Source organism: Ciconia boyciana, chromosome 1 (assembly GCF_034638445.1).
Source record: "Ciconia boyciana chromosome 1, ASM3463844v1, whole genome shotgun sequence".
In the NCBI taxonomy this organism is placed as follows: domain Eukaryota; kingdom Metazoa; phylum Chordata; class Aves; order Ciconiiformes; family Ciconiidae; genus Ciconia; species Ciconia boyciana.
The window spans coordinates 147909167-147928451 of NC_132934.1; the positions used below are offsets into that span (position 1 = coordinate 147909167).

Sequence of the window (19285 nt, forward strand, 5' to 3'; positions counted from 1 at the left end):
CTGCAGGCAGACCGTGAGCTCTAGGTGGCCCTGGGTGGCCTACAGGCTGTTCATCATGGATAAAAATTGCCATTTTAACATAATGAATTGAAAAATGCTGTTGAATTTCCATAAAAAAGAGTAATATTGGCCTCATGTGGGCTCACCGCCAATCTCATATCTTTTGCCTTCTACAGAAAAAGTCTTTCTTCTATTTAAAGGAAGCCAGCTCTACTTCCAGACAACGTATGGAAAAAGTGCCTTTGAGTGTTTACTAAACTGTAAAATATATTTTCTTGATATTTCACTAATCTTAATAGAAGAAAGGTGCACTTTCAGTCCTCGAGGAACTACTTACTTCTTTGGATTTGGGCCCAGTGAATTAGAGAGTGGGCAAAGGATAGTCCAAGTCTAAATCATATGCTTTAAACATCTCATAAATAAATGTATTTACTGCATACCTGTTTTCCTGCATATCTGCTCCCTCCCAGAATCATCTCAGCCACATCCTGCATCACTGCATCCTGAGATATTTTACCAATTTCAGCAGGCACTCTTGTTAGCAACAGGTATGATTGTAAACCTGGGGTGGGATTTGTAGCACCTTTATATCTGAGCTCATCACCTAAATTCCTTTTGTAGCCAGTGGACAGAAACAAGCACTTGTAGGGTGTGATTCATTGTGCTTATTTTAGACTTTCAGTACAAGATGAGATTAATCCCAACTTCTGTGTTTAAATCAGGACCTTTTTTCTCTCCCATTCCACCTTCTCTTGCTATTTAACCCCAGTGAATTGTTACAAGGCTGACTGTGTGTCCTTAACGGCCTAAAAAAGGTCCTTGCACAGGTGTGAGACCACCAGTTCCTTCTGGTTCTACTGCAGGGCCATAAAGTGGCAACGCTCATTCGAGCCGATCAGTAACACAATGTCAGGCAATGGTGCTGGGCCAGGAGATGCTGCTGTGACCCCTCCAGCTACACTGCTGTTTCACACGGGGTATTTGAGTCACCAGCACTAAGGGCTTTCAGTTCTCAGATTAGTGGCCTCTCCCATCTGCCTTTGGACACAGAGAAGAAGAGCTGGTCAGAAATTGTGCATGGAGTCATCAGCACTCGCTGTCTCTTCCTCAGGATGGAGCTGAAGTTTCTTGCTAGGAATAATGGGAGAAGGTGGGTGCCAGTCCCACAAGTGGGGTGGGAACGAGAAGAAAGCAGAAAGATCCTGAGCTTCTCAGATCAGCTCTGCACTGCCCTCCATCTTTTTTCCTGTGAGTAATTTCAGCTCTACCTTGTCCTGTATGTCACAAGCCCAGGCTGGGCAATGGGGTTGAGGAAGAAAATGTCTAGAACTGCAGGAAGAGCAGACTGTGGGACCAAGAAGGAAAAATGAAAGGCTGAGGAGATAAAAAATAAATTACTGTATTGATCGTGACACTAGTTAGCTATGTGTGATTTGCCGGGGAAAGCCAGAAGTCCCCATCTTCCCATACAGTACCTTATGCAAATGGAAGACGGACTTGTTTGTCATGGGTGAAGGCAGACCCCCCAATGGACCTTGACATCCAGAGAGACCTTGACAGACTTGAGGAGAGGACCCGTGTGAACCTCATGAGCTTCAACAAGGCCAAGTGCAAGGTCCTGCACCTGGGTTGCGCCAAGCCCCCATATCAATACAGATGGGAGATGACCTGATTGAGAGCAGCCCTGCAGAGAAGGACTTGGGGTACTGGTGGATGAAAAGCTGGACAGGAGCTGGCAATGTGCAGCTCAGGCAGCCAACTGTACCCTGGGCTGCATCAAAAGCAGCATGGCCAGCAGGTGGAGGGAGGTGATTCTGCCCCTCTGCTCTGCTCTGGTGAGACCCCACCTGCAGTGCTGCGTCCAGCCCTGCGGTCCTCGGCACAGGAAAGACATGGAGCTGTTGGAGCGGGTCCAGAGGAGGGACACAAAAATGATCACAGGGCTGGAACGCCTCTCCTATGAGGACAGGCTGAGAGAGTTGGGGTTGTTCAGCCTGGAGAAGAGAAGGCTGCGGGGAGACCTTACTGTGGCCTTTCAATACTTGAAGGGGGCTTATAAGAAAGATGGGGACAGACTTTTTACCAGGGCCTGTAGTGACAGGACAAGGGGCAACAGTTTTCAACTGAAAGAGGGTAGATTTAGATTGGACATAAGGAAGACATTTTTTACAATGAGGGTGGTGAGGCACTGGAACAGGTCGTCCAGAGAAGTTGTGGATGCTCCATGACTGGAAGTGTTCAAGGTCAGGTTGGACAGGGCTCTGAGCAACCTGATCTAGTGGAAGGTGTCCCTGCCCACGGCAGGGGGGTTGGACTAGTTATCTTTGAAGGTCCCTTCCAACCTAAACCATTCTCTGATTCTATGATTCTATGATAAATCTAAACTGCAAATGAAAATATCCTTTTTCAATACAAATATTTTCCAAAATGGAAGTGAGGAAAAGACTAAGAAGGACCTGTCCTTTGGTAAATGTTATCTATGTCTAGCTTGTTCCTGCAGGAAGTGTTTCCTTTCACGTCTGTTGACAGGGTGAGAATTCCATATCTAAGAATGCCTAGTGGAGGAAAAAAGGATAACTAGTGCTAAGGAAGGAAGGATTTGTTAGTATTGCCTGAATAACATGAACAGCAATAGAAACATTTTGTTGATTTGACTGGTGTTCAGTCCTTGGTGAAGTGTTTTCCTGATGACTTCTAGAGGTAATGTGTCAGAACAGGGCTGGGAGTTTCACTCGGGGATGCTGACTAACGATGGTGTGATGTGGGAAGGTAACTCCCTGAACATTATGCTCCCAACATATCTCTGACTTCCCAGCTCAGTTACTGGTAATGTACATCACAAACAGACACATATTGTTATGAGAGAGACTTTTTTTTTTACATTTCGTTAAGCAACTAGTCCTCTCTGCAATGCAGCATTCTAAAAGAAAATTTCCATTGATTTGAAGTTATTTGAAGCTGGATTTGGAATAACAAATTATTTGAATACTTCTGAGGCTGTTATGAGAAACACACTTGGTACAACTGGGGAGGCAAGTTTCTTTCACAGAAATACAAAGTGGCTGAAAGACATGAAAAGATTTGAAATTCTTAGGATGGCTACACAGCACTTGGTTAACCTACGCTGTTTGTCCCATTATGTACTGTTGTGATTCTTGCTGTCTACCAGAATCAAAGTTATTGATACTCTGGGAACAGCAATTTCACCCAGGCTGTGACTCCCCTCAGCGCTAAGCACAAGTTCTATATACTCAGGCGCTTACATTGAGAGCTTACATGGTATTTAAAGATTTTGAGGGTCTTGTAGCTCTGGACTCAGGGGTGAAATTCATCCAGTGTACTTAGCAGTTTTTTCCATAGCTCTTCTACAGCACTTTCCTTCTGAGGATACAAAGTGATTTGCAAACATTAATTAATTCTCATAAAGCCCTATGAGGCAGATAAGTGTTAAGTATCCCTGTGTTAGTACATATGAGAAACATGAGACCTGAGTGCCTTATGATCCATGCTGTTCTCTATATTCACTCCCAAAAAGGAATATGTGCCTTGGGACAGAGGAAATACCCATTTTTTCATCATTCTCTTGTTTTCCTTGGACCCTCTGGAGTCCTTCAAGGGTAGCAGGGATGAGGCTGGGATTCAAGCTACAGCATGTGAGATTCAAGCTACACAGATCTTTTCAGAGAGGGAGCCTTGCTGTATTTGCTGCTGGTTTTGTGGGGGAAAGCAAGGCCCTTTACGCAACCTGTGGGTTACTTGCTCCATACTCCAGCACCCCGTTTGAAAGGTAGCTTGGGCTACCTTTCAGTAGAAAACACTCCTGAAAGTGCAGGCATACTTGCGGACTACCAGGAGCAATAGAGCCAGACAGCAAGCAGAGGCAGAGGAATTACTTGAAGAAATAGCCCCAGCTGAATCCCACCTGTCTCACTGAGGGAAACCATAGTCTTTTGAAAGAATGACAGTGTCTTGGATGCTCCAAATCTTAGTGTTTTTCCTCTATGTAGCTTTAGTGAGGTGAGGGCAAACAGAGTCTAAAGTGAGTTTCCTGGTTTGTTAATTAACCTTAAGAACAATTTACAGCATGACAACCAGTAACACTGGAAATGGAGTCTTGGCCTTATTGAGGGCAAATGGCAGCTTTATGAGAGACATTAAAGTAGCCAAATTTTCATGCTAACATTATTGGGTGAGAGACATTGCTCTCCAGTTTTCGAGACAGACGAGACATAAGACCATCCAAATGCTTTTCTGAATGCACTCTGACGAATTTATCTACGGTTACATGCCTTCCCAGCCCTTAGTGCACAGCACATAAGCTAATGTAACAATTATAATTATGATAGTGATCAGACCTACCAGGCCTTTTTAAGACATAAAAATCAGGCTAATTCTCTAGTTTCAAACACAATGAGTTCAAATATGTGATGTCAATGCTAACAAAAAGATACCAAAATGAGAGGCATGTTAGGTCTGCGCCAGCCAAACTTCTATTGTTATCTTAACAAGTCCATATTCTTCAGGCATTGTTTGTATTTCTATTATGCCAGGAGATTTTATTCTTTAGTTTGAGGATTCTCCCTGAATGGGGGAGGGAAACGTTGCTATTGCTGTGAAAAAGAAACATTTCTTTCTGACATATTAAGCATTAAGAGGATTATGTAAAGGCAAGGCATATTGCAGAAGGAGATGTTCTTAATATAGCTTTGACCATGAACCCATGACCCTCCAGAAAATTTAGGAGAGTTAAAAAACCTATTGCTTTGACAATCTTTTCATTTTAAAAAAATCTTCTAGTAAAAAGATCAAGGAACTCATCCACTTTTATTTACATAAAATTCAACCTTTCCTGCTTAAAATCATGAATCATTTAATGTCACATCTGTGGGATATCTGAGGCAGATGCCATTAATCCAAGTCATTTCGCAAATTCCAATTTCATTTGGATTAAAACCTACGACTAAGTCAGTGAATAGTATATACTGTACATGCGTTAAGGCTGGTGACTACTAAAGTCTCTTGGGTAGATAAACTAAGCACAGATTAGCCAGGTCTACGTATATGTCCTCATCTAGGGAAAAAAAGATATCCTGACATTTTGGTGATGTAGATTTGAATCAGCAGCCATGAAAAATGGTTGAACATTTGTATTACAAAAGAGATACTATGGCACAGTCCCAAAGGTGCATTTCTTATAAATTAATTAGCTGCACAAATTATTTTGATAACAGTTACTGCACTTCTGAGGTGATATGGCTGCTCAGTGATGAGTATTTGATGATCAATGGTAGGCACTAGTAATATCTTTCATGCTGAGTGACTTTTATTACTATTTAGATTTACAGTATATACATATGTGTTTGTATCTACACTTAGGGCTTGATCTTTTAACCTCCTTTACCTACGGTTCTCTGTTCACTATAATATCTTCCTTTGGAGCCCTGTGATATTTGGATAAAAGAAATAGGCAAACAAAGGGTTGGCATATCCTGCCATGCGACAGAGAGGACTATGCTTGGCTTTTGGCCACACTTGAACCTCTGCTTATGCTCTGTTCTTACCTGTCATTCATGCCACCATGGAATACTATAAAGCATTAAGGCCAAGGGGTCTGTATGATCTTGCTGTCTGTGAGGATCCTACAGGCTCCTCTGCATTTGTTGCATCCATCTGCAATACATGGTTCCTTTGAATGCATTCCCATTGCTTTACCAACCCTGACTGATTCAGAAGCCTCTGTTTGTAAGCAAACCTCTCCCTCCAGGCATAATCCTTCTTGACTTGTACAGCATGACTTCTTACTTTCACAAAATGAACCTGAACATTGCTATGGCATAAAGAAGCCTGCATATTCCTGGACTTTTACAACATATTACAACAAGTAAGCATCTTTCATGAAGCCCCAAAGAAGGACAGTCTCTGCTGGTCCCACCCAGAACACACAGAGCACCTTCAACTCGTGGTGAAGTGCCTAAGACTATTCAGGTTCTTAACGTGGAACATATGCTTAATTGGACCAGACCTAAAAGCCACATGCACTTTTCCAGACCAGGCCCTAAGAAGATGAAATGAAGTATTTGTTGTCACCATGCCACATTCAGTCATCTAAACAGCAGCAACCATATACAGCAAATAGTCTGCACAGAAGGGTATTCTAAATAACCTCACCAAAATGGTATAGCTGCAAGAAACCCGATGGAGAGAAGGCCAAAAGCTCTAATCCATTTATATGTCTAGTTGGTTTAAATGGCTGCTATTTCGTCCTGTTACACCACCAGCAGTTAAGGCTCAGCGTGCTCATCAGACAACACAGCTGATGCCAGCACAAAAACTAAACACCAGTGTGTTTTTCCATGGAAGCAATGGGTATTTTAGCTGGAATAATTCAATATAAGAACAATGTACAAGAAAGGACAATCATCTACAAGAGATCCTTAGTACTTGGAAATGTTACAACAGGACAGCATTAATTCTTGCATTTCTTTGAAGTTTCTTGACATATTACATCCATACAAAGAGTTCATCGTGATTAAGAAAAATATCCCGATCTTAGTAAAATAAACATGCTTCAAAGTTCCATACTTGAAACTCAAATGCCACATGTGCAATAAAACTAAACTCCATTTAAGGCAAGTAATATATGTCACTTCTAAAATTTCTCAACATTAAAAAGCAGTAAGGGCTCCCAAACCCCCAAACTTATCTGAAGATAAACATCATAGGCACCATCAAAGAAAACAGAAGCTAATCTAACTGGAATTTCACTTTCCTGATCTGAGGAGAAATCCCACAGTACCTTCATATGGTATTGAAGCAGCTGACAGAGTCCCTTGCTACTAGCCTAGTAAATCATGGCAGGCTTCCACAGCCAAAGATCAGGCAAGTAATAAACAGAAAGGCACCGATCAAGTTCTCCATACTTGTGACCAAACAAATTGTGTTCTTTCTGGGGCGGGCAACAGACAGATTGAAGAGTGACGGGAGGACTCGCAGGATGTGTATTTTGTCATTTAAAGGCAGGTCCGCTTCACTCTTAAAGCCAGCCACACTGTAACTCTCAAGACCATGCTAAGAGGACATGTGTGACCACAGCCTGAGCTCAGGACTTCTCTTGGGGGGAAGTATCTGAGCACCAATGGGCACATAAATATCGGCCCAAGATGGCTTGGGGCTGAGCAGTCCCTCGGTAGCTACCCTGCTGAGCTGCATCAAAGAACAGGGTGAATGCTCCGAGTCTAAGCAATAGCTGGAATTATGGTAAGCAGCCTCGACAAAAAAATGCAGGTATATGGGGCTTAGTGTGCCCTCAGCCTGCTCTTTACCACAGGGTAAATACAGCCTGTGTTACCAAAGATGTTTTGCTGAGAAAATGTGCCACATTGTTTGGTATCTTTTTTTCAAAATCCAGGTCTTCAAAAATGGGGAAGGAAAAAAAAAGGCCACAAGGACCAATCAATCAACCATCAATATCAGTGGCTACTTCTACTTGTATCTTCTATTGAAAGAGTCTTTTGTACTCACATTTCCTTAATATATAAATTAGATTAAAAAACAACAATCAAAGGGTCCAGTCAGTAACTCAGACAAAAACAGTCCATTGAAGCTACCAGAGCTGCTGACTTGAGTAAGGGCTGCAAATCTGATTGCAAAAAAATCATATTTCCAATACAAAAAAAGAAAATTAAATATGTAAAAAACACTGAAAATGAACAAAAATGCACTGAATGCAAGCACAATTGATATGAACTGGCCTTGACCTCAGCTGACCCAAATTAAACTCCAATTATTGTGGGATTAATTCTTCTGGCACGAAAAACACAGCCTGTCAACAGGAACTGAAAACATCCCATAAATCAAGAAACGTTAAAGCCTAGTTGAGGATTATGCATGAAGAGTGAGAGGATTATGATAGGAAACAGTTCTTAGCCTGATGAACGGCAAACTCAGCTTCCCAGATAAAGGAAATTGCATGTAATGCTCCCATACAGCCTAGAAGAAAATGCTGCAAGCTTTTGCTAGATGAAAAAGATATGAAAGTCAAAATCTGTGGGACGAAGCCTTCCCATGCAAAGCCAGCAACTGGTATGGATATCTCTCTATCTCTCTGTGTGTACGCAGCTGAAATTAACACATTTTCTTTTCTAAGTGGATTGCAGTTTGCCATATTTTTTAATTTATCTGTTTACTGTCAGTAACAGAATGCGATTTTCCACGATCTCTTTTAAGTTCTTGCTATCAGCATATCTGTTTTCAGGCTTTTTGCTTGATACTGTAGGTTATACTGTTGGTGAGGAGCTGAATAAGAGGTAAAGTTATTTAAAAAGACAGGAGATAAAGAAATGCATGCAATTTGTTGAAACTTATTGCACATGAAGGAATGCTGTCTTTCTCCAACTTAATGCAGACTACACAACTCCTCTGTGTGCCCCAGTGGGGAAGTAACAGGGAGATGGCACATTAATATTGAAACTTCTGTGATGTGTTCATGCTCGCAGTAGAAGTTCTCCATGTCTATGATTTGTCCTCATTCATTCCAGTTCAGGAAAGCCCTTGTGTATGTGCTTAAGCTCTAATGAAGTCAACAGGATTTCAGTACAAGCTTAAAGTTAAGAACCTAGCGAGAGCTTTCCTGAATAGGGATCTGTGCTTATTGCACTTGGTTCAATCAACCCATGAGATTTTGATTTCTGAGTTTTTCAGCACAAGAATAGAAAGGGTATGTTTTGTGCATTAAGATCAGTTCTTTCTAGTAATTCTAGTGTATGAGAATGTTTGGAGAGTGGTACAGAACAATTCATTCTGAAGAGACATCATTGTATATTGTACATATGCACACGTACATGTCTACACTCAGAAAAAATTTGCTCAACATTGAAGAAATATTCACCTTTGTTTGGATCAATGCTGTGGTTGACTATTTCTGTAGCACAGTGTCCAGAATAACTGAATTATCCATGAAAGTTATACTGTCCATGTGAATGGCACACAGTCATTATGACAAGTGAGCGCTATTCCGCACCCAGTGAAGTCCTTGTTGAGTGTACTGAACTAAATGCTCCATACTGCTGTGCAAGGTGATAGGTCCCATCAATGCATCCAAGTCGTTAAAAAAATCTACAGGGAAAAAAAGATTCAGCATCAGAAGAGTGAAGCTGTATTTGCTACTTGTCACCCCTTAATAGATTTTATTCTCTTGCAAATTGAGTCAAGCTGAACATTTCATGGGAATGAAAGTTTAGTGCTGGTGAGATTAATTTTAAAGCCCTGTGGTTCATGATGTTACAGGCTGATGCACAACAATTTTCTTTTTAAAGAACAAAAGAGTGAGTTCTTCGGCTTTGCTTTTCATTAATTTCCATTGAGTCTTGATAAAGCAAACAGATGCTGGACAAGATTTATTTTGAGATTAAGGACAACTAAATCAAAAAGTCTACACACAAGTGTCTATCTATACATATGCTAGATGTCTAAGCTACCATGACAGACAAATAGAGGCCTGTCCAACATGGTCATCCCAGCCTAAAGAGTAATTTGGCTAACTAGCCACTAGGAACTTAATTCAGATGCCTACTTAGAGGCATGTAGTGCCCATTTGGGATGCTCTCAGGCAGTTGATACATATAGCCTGGACTGGTAGATCTAACACAGGCCGTACAGGAGAATTCTGGAGCGGCAGTGTAGGTAAGGATACCTCAAATGGCATTTTGCAGCTATGGTTAGGCAACTGAATTGTACCCCTGTCTCCCCTTCAGGGTGAGCTGAACAGCTCTCTGAACTCTGCTGTTTATATTGAACAAAGCTCCATCAACTGCTATGGGAGATTAGCCCCCCAACTCATATATACACACCTACACTTAGGTGTCCTCATTTTGATTTGAGTCCTGCCTGTGCCCCTGCCTTAAATACATAAATTAGCCTGAAAACCAAGGAATGCTGTATGATCAAGTCAGATGCTGAGGCACTTGCTCATGGAAACCAGTTCAGCTGACAGAAGTTTGCTCTGAAGCGGGAGCAAGGCACCTCATCCCCATCTGTGTCTGCTCGGATGGGGGAGGGCTAGGGGCTGTTCATTCCTTCTGCAGAAAGGAAGCATGCTCCTGCTTTTTGACGTGGTCTGGCTAAATGCATCCCATCCAGCTCCACGACTTTGGGGGGCAGGAAGCTGCCTTGCATCCCACAAACCTTTCTCTCCAGAATGACACAGATGGCAGTGAATGCTACCCACAGCTACGTCTGTGGCCTGTCTGTCACCAAGTGCTCACCGGTCAAATAAAGAAAAAAACTAGATGCTTCTGAGCAAGACAGCTGTCAAAATCACCTTTTTGGGCTGTTTTGGAACAGACTAGGAGCAGGCTGAAGAAAAAATCACCTCTGCAGTCCTGCTTTGCAGATGGGATTCCTGTCAAAATAGTTATTTTCCTGATCCAAATCACGTGACAGCTTCTAGAATAGTTCAGTGCCTTGACTCACTCACCTCTGTTTTCCTTGGCCAGGTTGTCAGCCATCTCCCAGTAGTCATAGCTGTGCAGGATGCTGTTGGTGATGCTGACGTGGTTGGCGGCCATCTGATGAATGCGCTGCGGGATGCTGATGATAGGAGATGGGGAAGGGGCCCCTGTGCTCCCCTGGGATCCTACAGAGCTGACTGGAGAAGGGCTAGGGGACATGGGTGATGGAGTTCCTGTGCTCCTGGAAACAGATGTTGATACAGTTACTTAAAAGGGCGTTGGGATTAAAAACTTGAGAGTGTCAGAACATACTGCACGTAAGAAAATATAATTTCCGACTGCCACTCTGATGTAGGTTACTGTGTGACCTGTGAACTTACTTTCCACTGGCACCCCAAGGAGATGGGTTCTGGGCAGCTTTTGATGTATTCTGTAAAGGAAAACATAATTCACAATGCATTTATATAAGACTATGAAATGAAGAACTTTAAACAGTTAAAAAGTAAAGAAATGTAAAGAAAAAATCATGCAGATAGAAGTATTCAAGTCTCATGATGCAATAAGCCCACTCAGCCTAGCCTGGTGTTGCGATGAAGCAGTGCTGCAGCACAGACTCAAATCACAGTCTATTAAACACCCTGAGATGGGGGCTAACTAGGAAAACAGGTTAGCTGAAACTGAAACTTTTCACACAGTTCCTGGGAGTTCAGAAGAAAGTGCCGCCAAGACTCTTTGTGAGGTTTAACATGGAATTTCTTGTGATAGAGAAAAACTAGAAGGATTTCCTCCCACTCTCCTGCCCCCAAAGACAAATGTAATTCTCCTAGGACCTGCGAGACTGTGTAAGTCTGCTCAGCCTGGCTGACTGCAGGGATGTGAATCTGAGGCTCCCTCAGCTTGGGTGGGTGTTTTAACCACCAGGCTCAAGAATCTCTCTCATGATTGCTCCTCTTGGGGCTCTTCCCCTTGGTCTGAATATGGCAGCATTCACAGGGCCAGAGAGACTGCCCTTGTAGAGTGGTGGTTCTTCGAGCTGAAGGGTTAGCTAGCCCCCCCCAGAAGGGGACATTAGATCATATAGTGTGATCTCTTGTATACCTGCAGTCATTAAGACTCTCACTGGTATACTGTGCTTAGGCTAAAGAATTTCATTGCTTGAGGAGAGGCTACCCTGTACAAGCACTACATTTACAGAGCAAATTGTAAGAAATTCAGGTGTCCACAATAATGGGAACTGAGTAGCTAAAATGATTCTACTAGTTAATATACAAAAACTGGTGGGAATTTACTGGCAGGTTCCTGGCCATTTGACCTGGGGAAAAACTCCTCCCCTCTCCCAAATGCTGTGACTGATTTAATCCTGGGCCTGTGAGAAAGAAGGATGTGAAAAACAGATGTCTAAGAAACAAAACTTTTCTGGTCCGTCCCATGCGCAGCCTCATCTTCAGCAATGGCCAGTTTCTAATTCTTCAGAGGAAAGTGACCTCCTCACACCCTCCCCTGAAACCATACATCCAGATAGTTGTGTGCTGGGGAACAACCCTCCCTTCTTGACAACCATGGGAGACCAAGTGAAGTCCTGCAGCTCGAGATCTGTTTACGGACATTGTTTAAATGCAGGGCTGCAGGTGTCGCAAGCTGCAGGAGTTACAAGCGTTAACAGCAGTACAAACACTCTTGGTCTCCCATGGCTTAGGAAGGAAAAATGATAAACAAGGGGCTTCAGAGCTTCATGGATTTCGAGGCCAGGAGTAATCCCCCTGGACACTTGGTCTGCAATTTCCCTTTTCCACCAATCAGGGAACTTTTACCAGAAGCTAAATTACTTTTAAAATTTATTTTATTTTATTTTAAAAAGGATAGCTAGTAATATAGCTATGTGTCAAATAATATAGCTATAGCTATACTATTTGATAATTAATAATATAGCTATAATAATGTAATAATTAATGTAATAATGTAATAATTAATAATATAGCTATAGCTATATTATTTCTATAATATAGAAATCCTGACACTATTTATCCTCCTTGTTCTCCTGCATCCTGTGTCTAATGTTTAGCAGGCCTCACAGTTAGGGAAACAGATTCTGTTTCAGGGTTTCAAGACTGAATTTTCTTAACTTCAGTGCTAGCTTTTGGATTTTGTTGGTCCAGTGCCAGCAAAACTGCATGTCACCTGGTACTACCAGCTCTGTTTCCACATACACAATGATCACATCCTCTCTTAACCTGTTCTGCAGTAAGCTGGACACATCTCCTGAGCCTCTCTCCCAAAAGTTTTTCTCAGTTTTGACGTGTCCTCTGAACTGCTTCTTGTGTTCGCACATCTTTCATGTGCACACCAACACTGGCTGTATTTTGGCAGTGATCACATCAGTGCTGTGTGTGCCCTGGCATTCTTCCTGCATTTTGACACTGGGCCTTCTACATCCCAGGGAAGTGGTATGAAAAATAAGCTTTGGAGTGTCCCACAGGGGGTTCTTCCTTCGATGGGTTTTGGGGTTTTTTGGCAGGAAGGGCTAAGGTGTGAAAGGAAAAAAATGAAAAGTTCTCATTTACCATCCTAAGTAGAACCAACCTGGGAATCCTCAGCATTTGCTCCTCTTAACAGAATAGTTTCTTTTTTTTTTTATTTTCTTTTCTCATCTGTCTCAGCACTACTGGCCTTCATCTTTCTAGTGTAATGGAAACTGAGTACGTTATTTACTTACAGAGTTGGAGGCAGGAAAATATGAAAATTGAAGTGGGGTCAAGGATACTTCCGCTGTAGATGTAGCCAGCCTCTGCCTTACTGTACAACTTCCCACACCTTTTTTCTCATGTTTTAGGTATATTACTCCAGCCTCCTCTCTGTTCTGCACCAGAAAGGTGGGGTTAAGGATTCTGAAGAGTGTAATGTTGTAAGGGACCATCTCTTACCCCACTTTGCTTACTGCTACCCATTCTCCTGGGTTCTTTATGCTCTCAAATGTGTCTGGCCCCTGAACATCTGTGGCTTCTTTTTAATTCTCTGCTGCATTAATTTTTTTTATAACGGAAATAAAATACTTAAAAGGAGATTTAAATAATAATTTTTTCTTTTCTGAAAGAAAAGTGTTTCTTATTTTCCCTGCAAATGTGTGTGACAAGGTTTAAAATCTTTCTTTGATAATATATGTGGAAGTTCTTAATGCAGGCAGCATTTCATGTCACTTGGTTATGAAAGCTTTTAGATACCAAATATGAAATGAGTGGAGAATTGGCTTGTTTTCCACTGAAAATTATAGCAAATGGATTTTTTTTCCATTTTTACTATCAAAGGTGAGAAAACTTTCTAATGTGAAACTACGCTATCATTATATCAGCAGGAGCTCTGCAAAAAACAGGCTCATCTTGGCTATAGCAGAGTATAAGTCCATTTTATGTTTGCTGTGAAACAGTTTCCGTCTGCTAGTAGGACACATTTTACATGGTTGAGAGCCTGACCATCCTGTTCTTAATGCAGGTATTCTCTGAACTGGTAAGGAAAAATAAAGTGCTGTAATAGGCACATATTTCTTTCCCCTCAAATCAAGTCATTGTTAGAGAAACATAACGTGTTGAATTATATATTGCTAAATTTTTAGAAGCAATTACAGTGACTTCAATTTCAGTTTGACAATAACGGATCTGTCAATTTCCTTCACTGTCTTCATGTGTTCAGAATCTGGTCATGAGCATTCGTGCTTGTATTTGATTTTTTTTATTAACAAAATGTCAAAGGATGAATGTTTTTCATTTCAAGGTACCTCCCTCTGCAAAAAAACCCCCAACAGATGAGCCCTGTGTTCAACGACAAATGGCTGTGCAGGTCCCCCAAAAGGGTTTGTCTTAAAGCTTGTACTTTATAAAGCTTGTACATATGTACTTATTATTTTTTTAATTAGAAAGATAAAGGCTAGCTTTGTGTTTGGAGATGAAATGCTGGATGGGCTGACCGATAGGTGAGCTCCACCTGAAAGGTTTTATTCCTGAGATACTTCCCAGAGAAAGGTTGCCTGTCAAATAAAATATATTAAAATGCTTTGAATGACTTCCTGTCTTACTCAAAGTAACCAGGGTTTGGACCTGGCAGAGAGTGGAAAACAGAAGCAGTAGCAGGCAAAGCAAAGCAGGAAGGGGAAGCCAGCGGTGCCGTGTCAAGTACATGGCAGGCGGTTTGGTTGCCCTCCGATGCTTTTGTGCAACTCCCACTGAAGTCAGCGTGGGCTGTTTGCCAGTTCCTTGGGTCAGAACATGTCCCACTGCACTGTCCTACCTATCGATGCTGCTAAGTGGAAGCCCTGCAAGCTGAGGACTGATCTAGATCAAAGTCTTCAACTCACAGGTAGTCTAGTGGGAAGTGTAATCCTGGAGGGGATTCTTAGAGCAAAATCTGCAAAACCTATTCACAACAGAGCTGCATAGCACTAGACAATCGACCAAGAATAATCTGAAAATACCTGTTTGTTAGTACAATAAATTTCTCATCCTTCATGAAGGGACACAGTGTGTATTTTGCAAAGAGGGGCGCTTGTGAAGACAGAACTGACTCAACTCTAGAACTGACTGGAGATCAGGTGTTGCCATGGGAGTCTATGGTAAAACTACTGACTTCACAGGGGAAGAACTAAGCCCAGCACAGCTACTGTTTTAGTAAGATGCCGTATTTCCTATCATGACACACTGATCTAAAAACATGTCATAAAGAGTGCACCTTGAAATACTCAATAAGCGCTTTCGAATACTTGACCGCATGGTCTCTCTTGAGTCGAAACATCCTCCAGTACAGAAGGGCCAGGCAGCGGTAACTAGAACAAAAGGGAGAGCAGAAGGTAAAGCATGCCCCCTGAACAGTAATCCCAATTAATTATCTTAAATTCTCAAACTAATATGCCGTGGAAGGGGGACAGCACCTTGCTTACTTATTTAACAAATTATCAGCATTTGTTTACAGTACTTCTGACTTTGCCGTGGATTCATGAGCAAGGCTAGGTGTTACAGCCAGGATAGGTCACACTGAAAAATGCTACCGGCGAGGTACTAAACAAACCATACTCAGAAGAGTTTGCAGGGTTGGGTTCCCAGGCCTTGACTCTGACTTGAAGTCTGCACACTTGACCAAAGGCCTCTCCCGTGTTAAAAGGTCATTCCAGGCCTGGAACCCACCATAGGCATTTTTGTGTATTTCATGTTGTAAATGCAAAGGCAACCTCTTGGGGTACCTTATCCTGGGACGTTATTACAACAGCCTGGAGCCTGTATAACGAACTAGAGTAATCCTGGGTGTATTTTGTGTCTACCTGGTGGTCTCTTCCAGCAGCTGGAGACAGCTGGGAAACAGGGAAACCTTGGACCTGCCCAGGTTTCACTGTCCAAAATCCTCTGTGGGGAACCAGAACGGAGATGGTGTGGGAGCCTGGAGGCTATTCCTAGGCCACCTGCCTGATTTGTTCCCTGAGGAAACCAACAGTGGGCTGAAAAACTCAACGTGCTCTACTGGAACTGTCTGACCCCGTGCTCCTCGTTAGTCTGCAGAGAGCTGCACACCTTTAATGCTATGTAATTAAATGAGAGCAATAGCTATTAGCTATAATTATACATCACAATAACTGATAATCAGCATTCAGGACATGCAAACTCTTTTCTTCGCTATTGGCTTTAGGTGCACTGATCTATTTTCCAAATCAAGAATCACCACCACCTCTTCCCAGCAAGCTTTTTGATCGGCAAGTGTGGGATCGCCCCTCGGTAACACAGCTTTCAAAGCAAAAATCCGGTGCGTTTTGCTTTTCCTTTGGCAGCAGAGGCCTTATTGTTAAGAAGCAGTATTAGCCTCGGAGCCAACCTGAAGCACCAGAAGGTGCCTTGAGTTTGGAGGAGCAGAGCGCTCCCCATCTCCCCGCGCCCGGGAGCTGCCCAAACCTCGGCAAACCCCTCGAATTAGGAAATGGCTTTTGAGAAACCAAAATCCCTCAGCCTGTTCCTGAAGGCAGAAGGTGAATTTCTGCTTGTGGCCGCTGGAGGACAGTCTCTCCTTAGGAGAAGCGGAGCCGGCTGCGCCGGCTGCCTGGCAGCCTGCCCGGCGGGCGCGGGGAGCTGCCAGGGGATGCGGTGGCCTCGCAGTCACCATAACTCTCACTCTGTCACCTTCACAGGTACAGCGCATATGCAAATGGTGTCAGCTCATCTGCTGGCTGGCAGCCGGTGAGTTAGGATGGCTATTCATCGCCAGAGAAGGCACCGGCTGCTTTCCCTCGAGCTGACCTTTCTGCTGAAACAGATGCAGCGGGTCCCTCAATTTGGACGCGGTTCTGCGCACACCGAAGCGCTCCGGCAGTTCTGAGCAACCCTTCGTAATATGGCTTTATTTTATTTTTTTTTTAACCGTTCTTTAGTCGTTTTCCCACCTAAGCGTTTTTAAAGCGATTACCGTGAATGCATTCCGTGCTCCTCCCGATGGCACGGCAAACCCGTGACAAAGAAAGGGCATTTAAAAAAAAAAAAAGGCACCTCGGAATATTTTGTTCTTTTTTATACAAATGATTAATTAGGACTCCTTATTTATGGAGGCTAAAGATGCATTTAATTTGGATTTTTAACAGATGGTTAATAGATGTTAAAAACACACTTGCTGATTGTAAATGTCCACTTACTGAGAATCAGTAACCATGTAATAGGTATTTTATGTATTACTACATAGATATTAAATTGAAATTTGATTTTAATACCATTTTAGTATTTTACTAGCAACCATCCTATAGAATCTAAGGTGCGTGCGTATATATCTAGAAATCTCAATTTAGAAGGTAATCCAAGAGGCTTAATTATCACCATGACTGTATCTCCCTTCATATAATGTAAATATAATTTATGATTATTGAGCCTAAAATGTCAGCCACAAAAGAAATTACCGAGCTATTGGTACAAAAGTACATCACTCATAAAAACAACAAACCATCAGGCATTTAAAAATTAATTACGCTGACGTACCATAGCTGACCTGTCACAGTCAATAAGTATGAATCGCTTATTTACAGAGACAGAACGCAGACCTGGTACAGTGATACAAGGGCTGGACCTTCCCGGAGCAGAAAGTATTCTCTTAATTTCAATAGACAACATAATCCTATCTGGCTGCATCCAGAATCTGATTTTTCAAGAACTGGCTCACTGCAGAAAAGAAGCCTTTTGAGGAAATCTTGATCTACTAACCATAATGCTGCCAGCTGTTTGTCTTCTGGCGTGGCGTTGGGGCCTGAGTGGGTTTTTAGTCGCACTGCATACCTTAAGCAAAAGGAAAAAAGCCAATGTGAGTTAACTGCGACAGCTTTATATTACTGATCAGAGAGCTAAGCTGGCCGATGTCATTTGATCTGCTCCCTTATACATATTTGCTTAAGTTACCTGTGCTTTTTCTGGTTGTGTTTCAGAGCTATTTTGCCATTAGCACTGCCTTCCTGCACTCTGTAAACAGCGGTAAGTTCCTTGAACAGCCGTCAGTCCAGAGGGGAGCCGAGCTGGCGAGGTGATGCTGTCCTACCAAAATAACCTCTGCTGCTGTGGAGACCCAGTTACACAGAGGTCACGCAGAAAGATTTTCACAGCGTTTGAAGGCAGACAGCCTGCCTTGAAGCTGGTGCTGCCCTCACCCTGCCAGTTCTGAGCGTGTCTACCCAGATCTGCTCCTCCAAGCAGAGCACGGCAGAGGGGGGAACATGTGGCTCAGAGCTATTTTTGCTCGTATGACATTACATTCAAATTCTATAAATATTAAACATCCAGAGGTAGCACTGCTGTTTCAAGAATGTATGTGCTATGCAATCACAAATTAGTTTCTGGAAATCTCAGCTTCCAGCTGAATACCTGAACAATGGACAAGGTTAGGACAACACACAGCACCTCTGGGCTCACTTCCAGAAAAATACCTGTTCCCCATAATTAGCTGCTTGTGCTTTTTTTTATCTTTGCGTTCAAACTTTAATCCTGATACCTGTGCAAAGATTTGGTATGAATGTTTTGTTTCAACAGGCATGCCTAGTAAACCACTTATTTTTCTGAGCTGCAGCAAGTGAGATCAACAGCAATTCGCACTACAACACAACCACAGCTACACACATTATTGAAAGCTAGGGATCTGCAAGCAAAATTCATTTCCAGAGTTAGGACCATATATTTACTATCATGAGAAAAGACAGGGCAGGCAAAGAGCAAGCTTTCTGGCTTTTGAAAAAAAGAAGGGAAGAATTGCAGAGATGGGATGTACTATTACTGAAAAAAATATTTGATTTTGTTTAATAACCTTCCAGTTAGAAAGCTGGCCTCAATCCACTGAAATGCATAGAAGACAGCCCTAAGTGGAATAAAATGCCAATGGAATTGTTAACATGTGAGAAAATGCATCAACACTAAGTCCAAAAGAATGCAATTGCTTTAGAAGCTTTGCTCCATTATGAATATGATTAAAAATTAAAATGTTTTACTTCCTATGAACTTAGTCCTGACAAGAGCTGTGTGGTTGACTGTCCTGAGGAATGATGCCATGGTCACTGACTGCAGTTTTCTCTGCTAGTGTGGCTGGGGTCGCTGTCTTGCGGAGTCGCTTAGCTGCTGGGCTGATTTTGACCTTTGTGTTCTCTACAGACACTGTCAATAATGTTAACTATTAGTACCAACTATAAAGGAGAAAAGGACCGAAGAGACAAACTTTCTTCATAGGGACTGAGGGTGGGACTGAGTTCTAGACTGTCCTGTTTGGAGAGCCATGAAGGTGACTAAATGTAGGGGTCTGCTTTAGTGTGAGCTGGACTGCTTTTGGGACTCCACTGGCTACAGTAG

At 42.4% G+C, this 19285-nt stretch overlaps 1 protein-coding gene across 1 annotated transcript in view; it reads right to left on the reverse strand.

Annotated features, from left to right (window-relative positions):
- Positions 1-8992: 8992 nt before the first annotated feature.
- The window catches only part of AFF3 (ALF transcription elongation factor 3), a 278904-nt gene continuing 268611 nt past the window's right edge, over positions 8993-19285 (reverse strand). Inside the window, exons 17-21 of the mRNA XM_072855188.1 lie at positions 17663-17734; positions 15165-15258; positions 10829-10878; positions 10475-10689; positions 8993-9114 (exon numbers count right to left, since the gene is read on the reverse strand). Of these exons, the coding sequence (XP_072711289.1) occupies positions 8993-9114; positions 10475-10689; positions 10829-10878; positions 15165-15258; positions 17663-17734 (553 nt within the window). The remainder of the gene's footprint in view (positions 9115-10474; positions 10690-10828; positions 10879-15164; positions 15259-17662; positions 17735-19285) is intronic.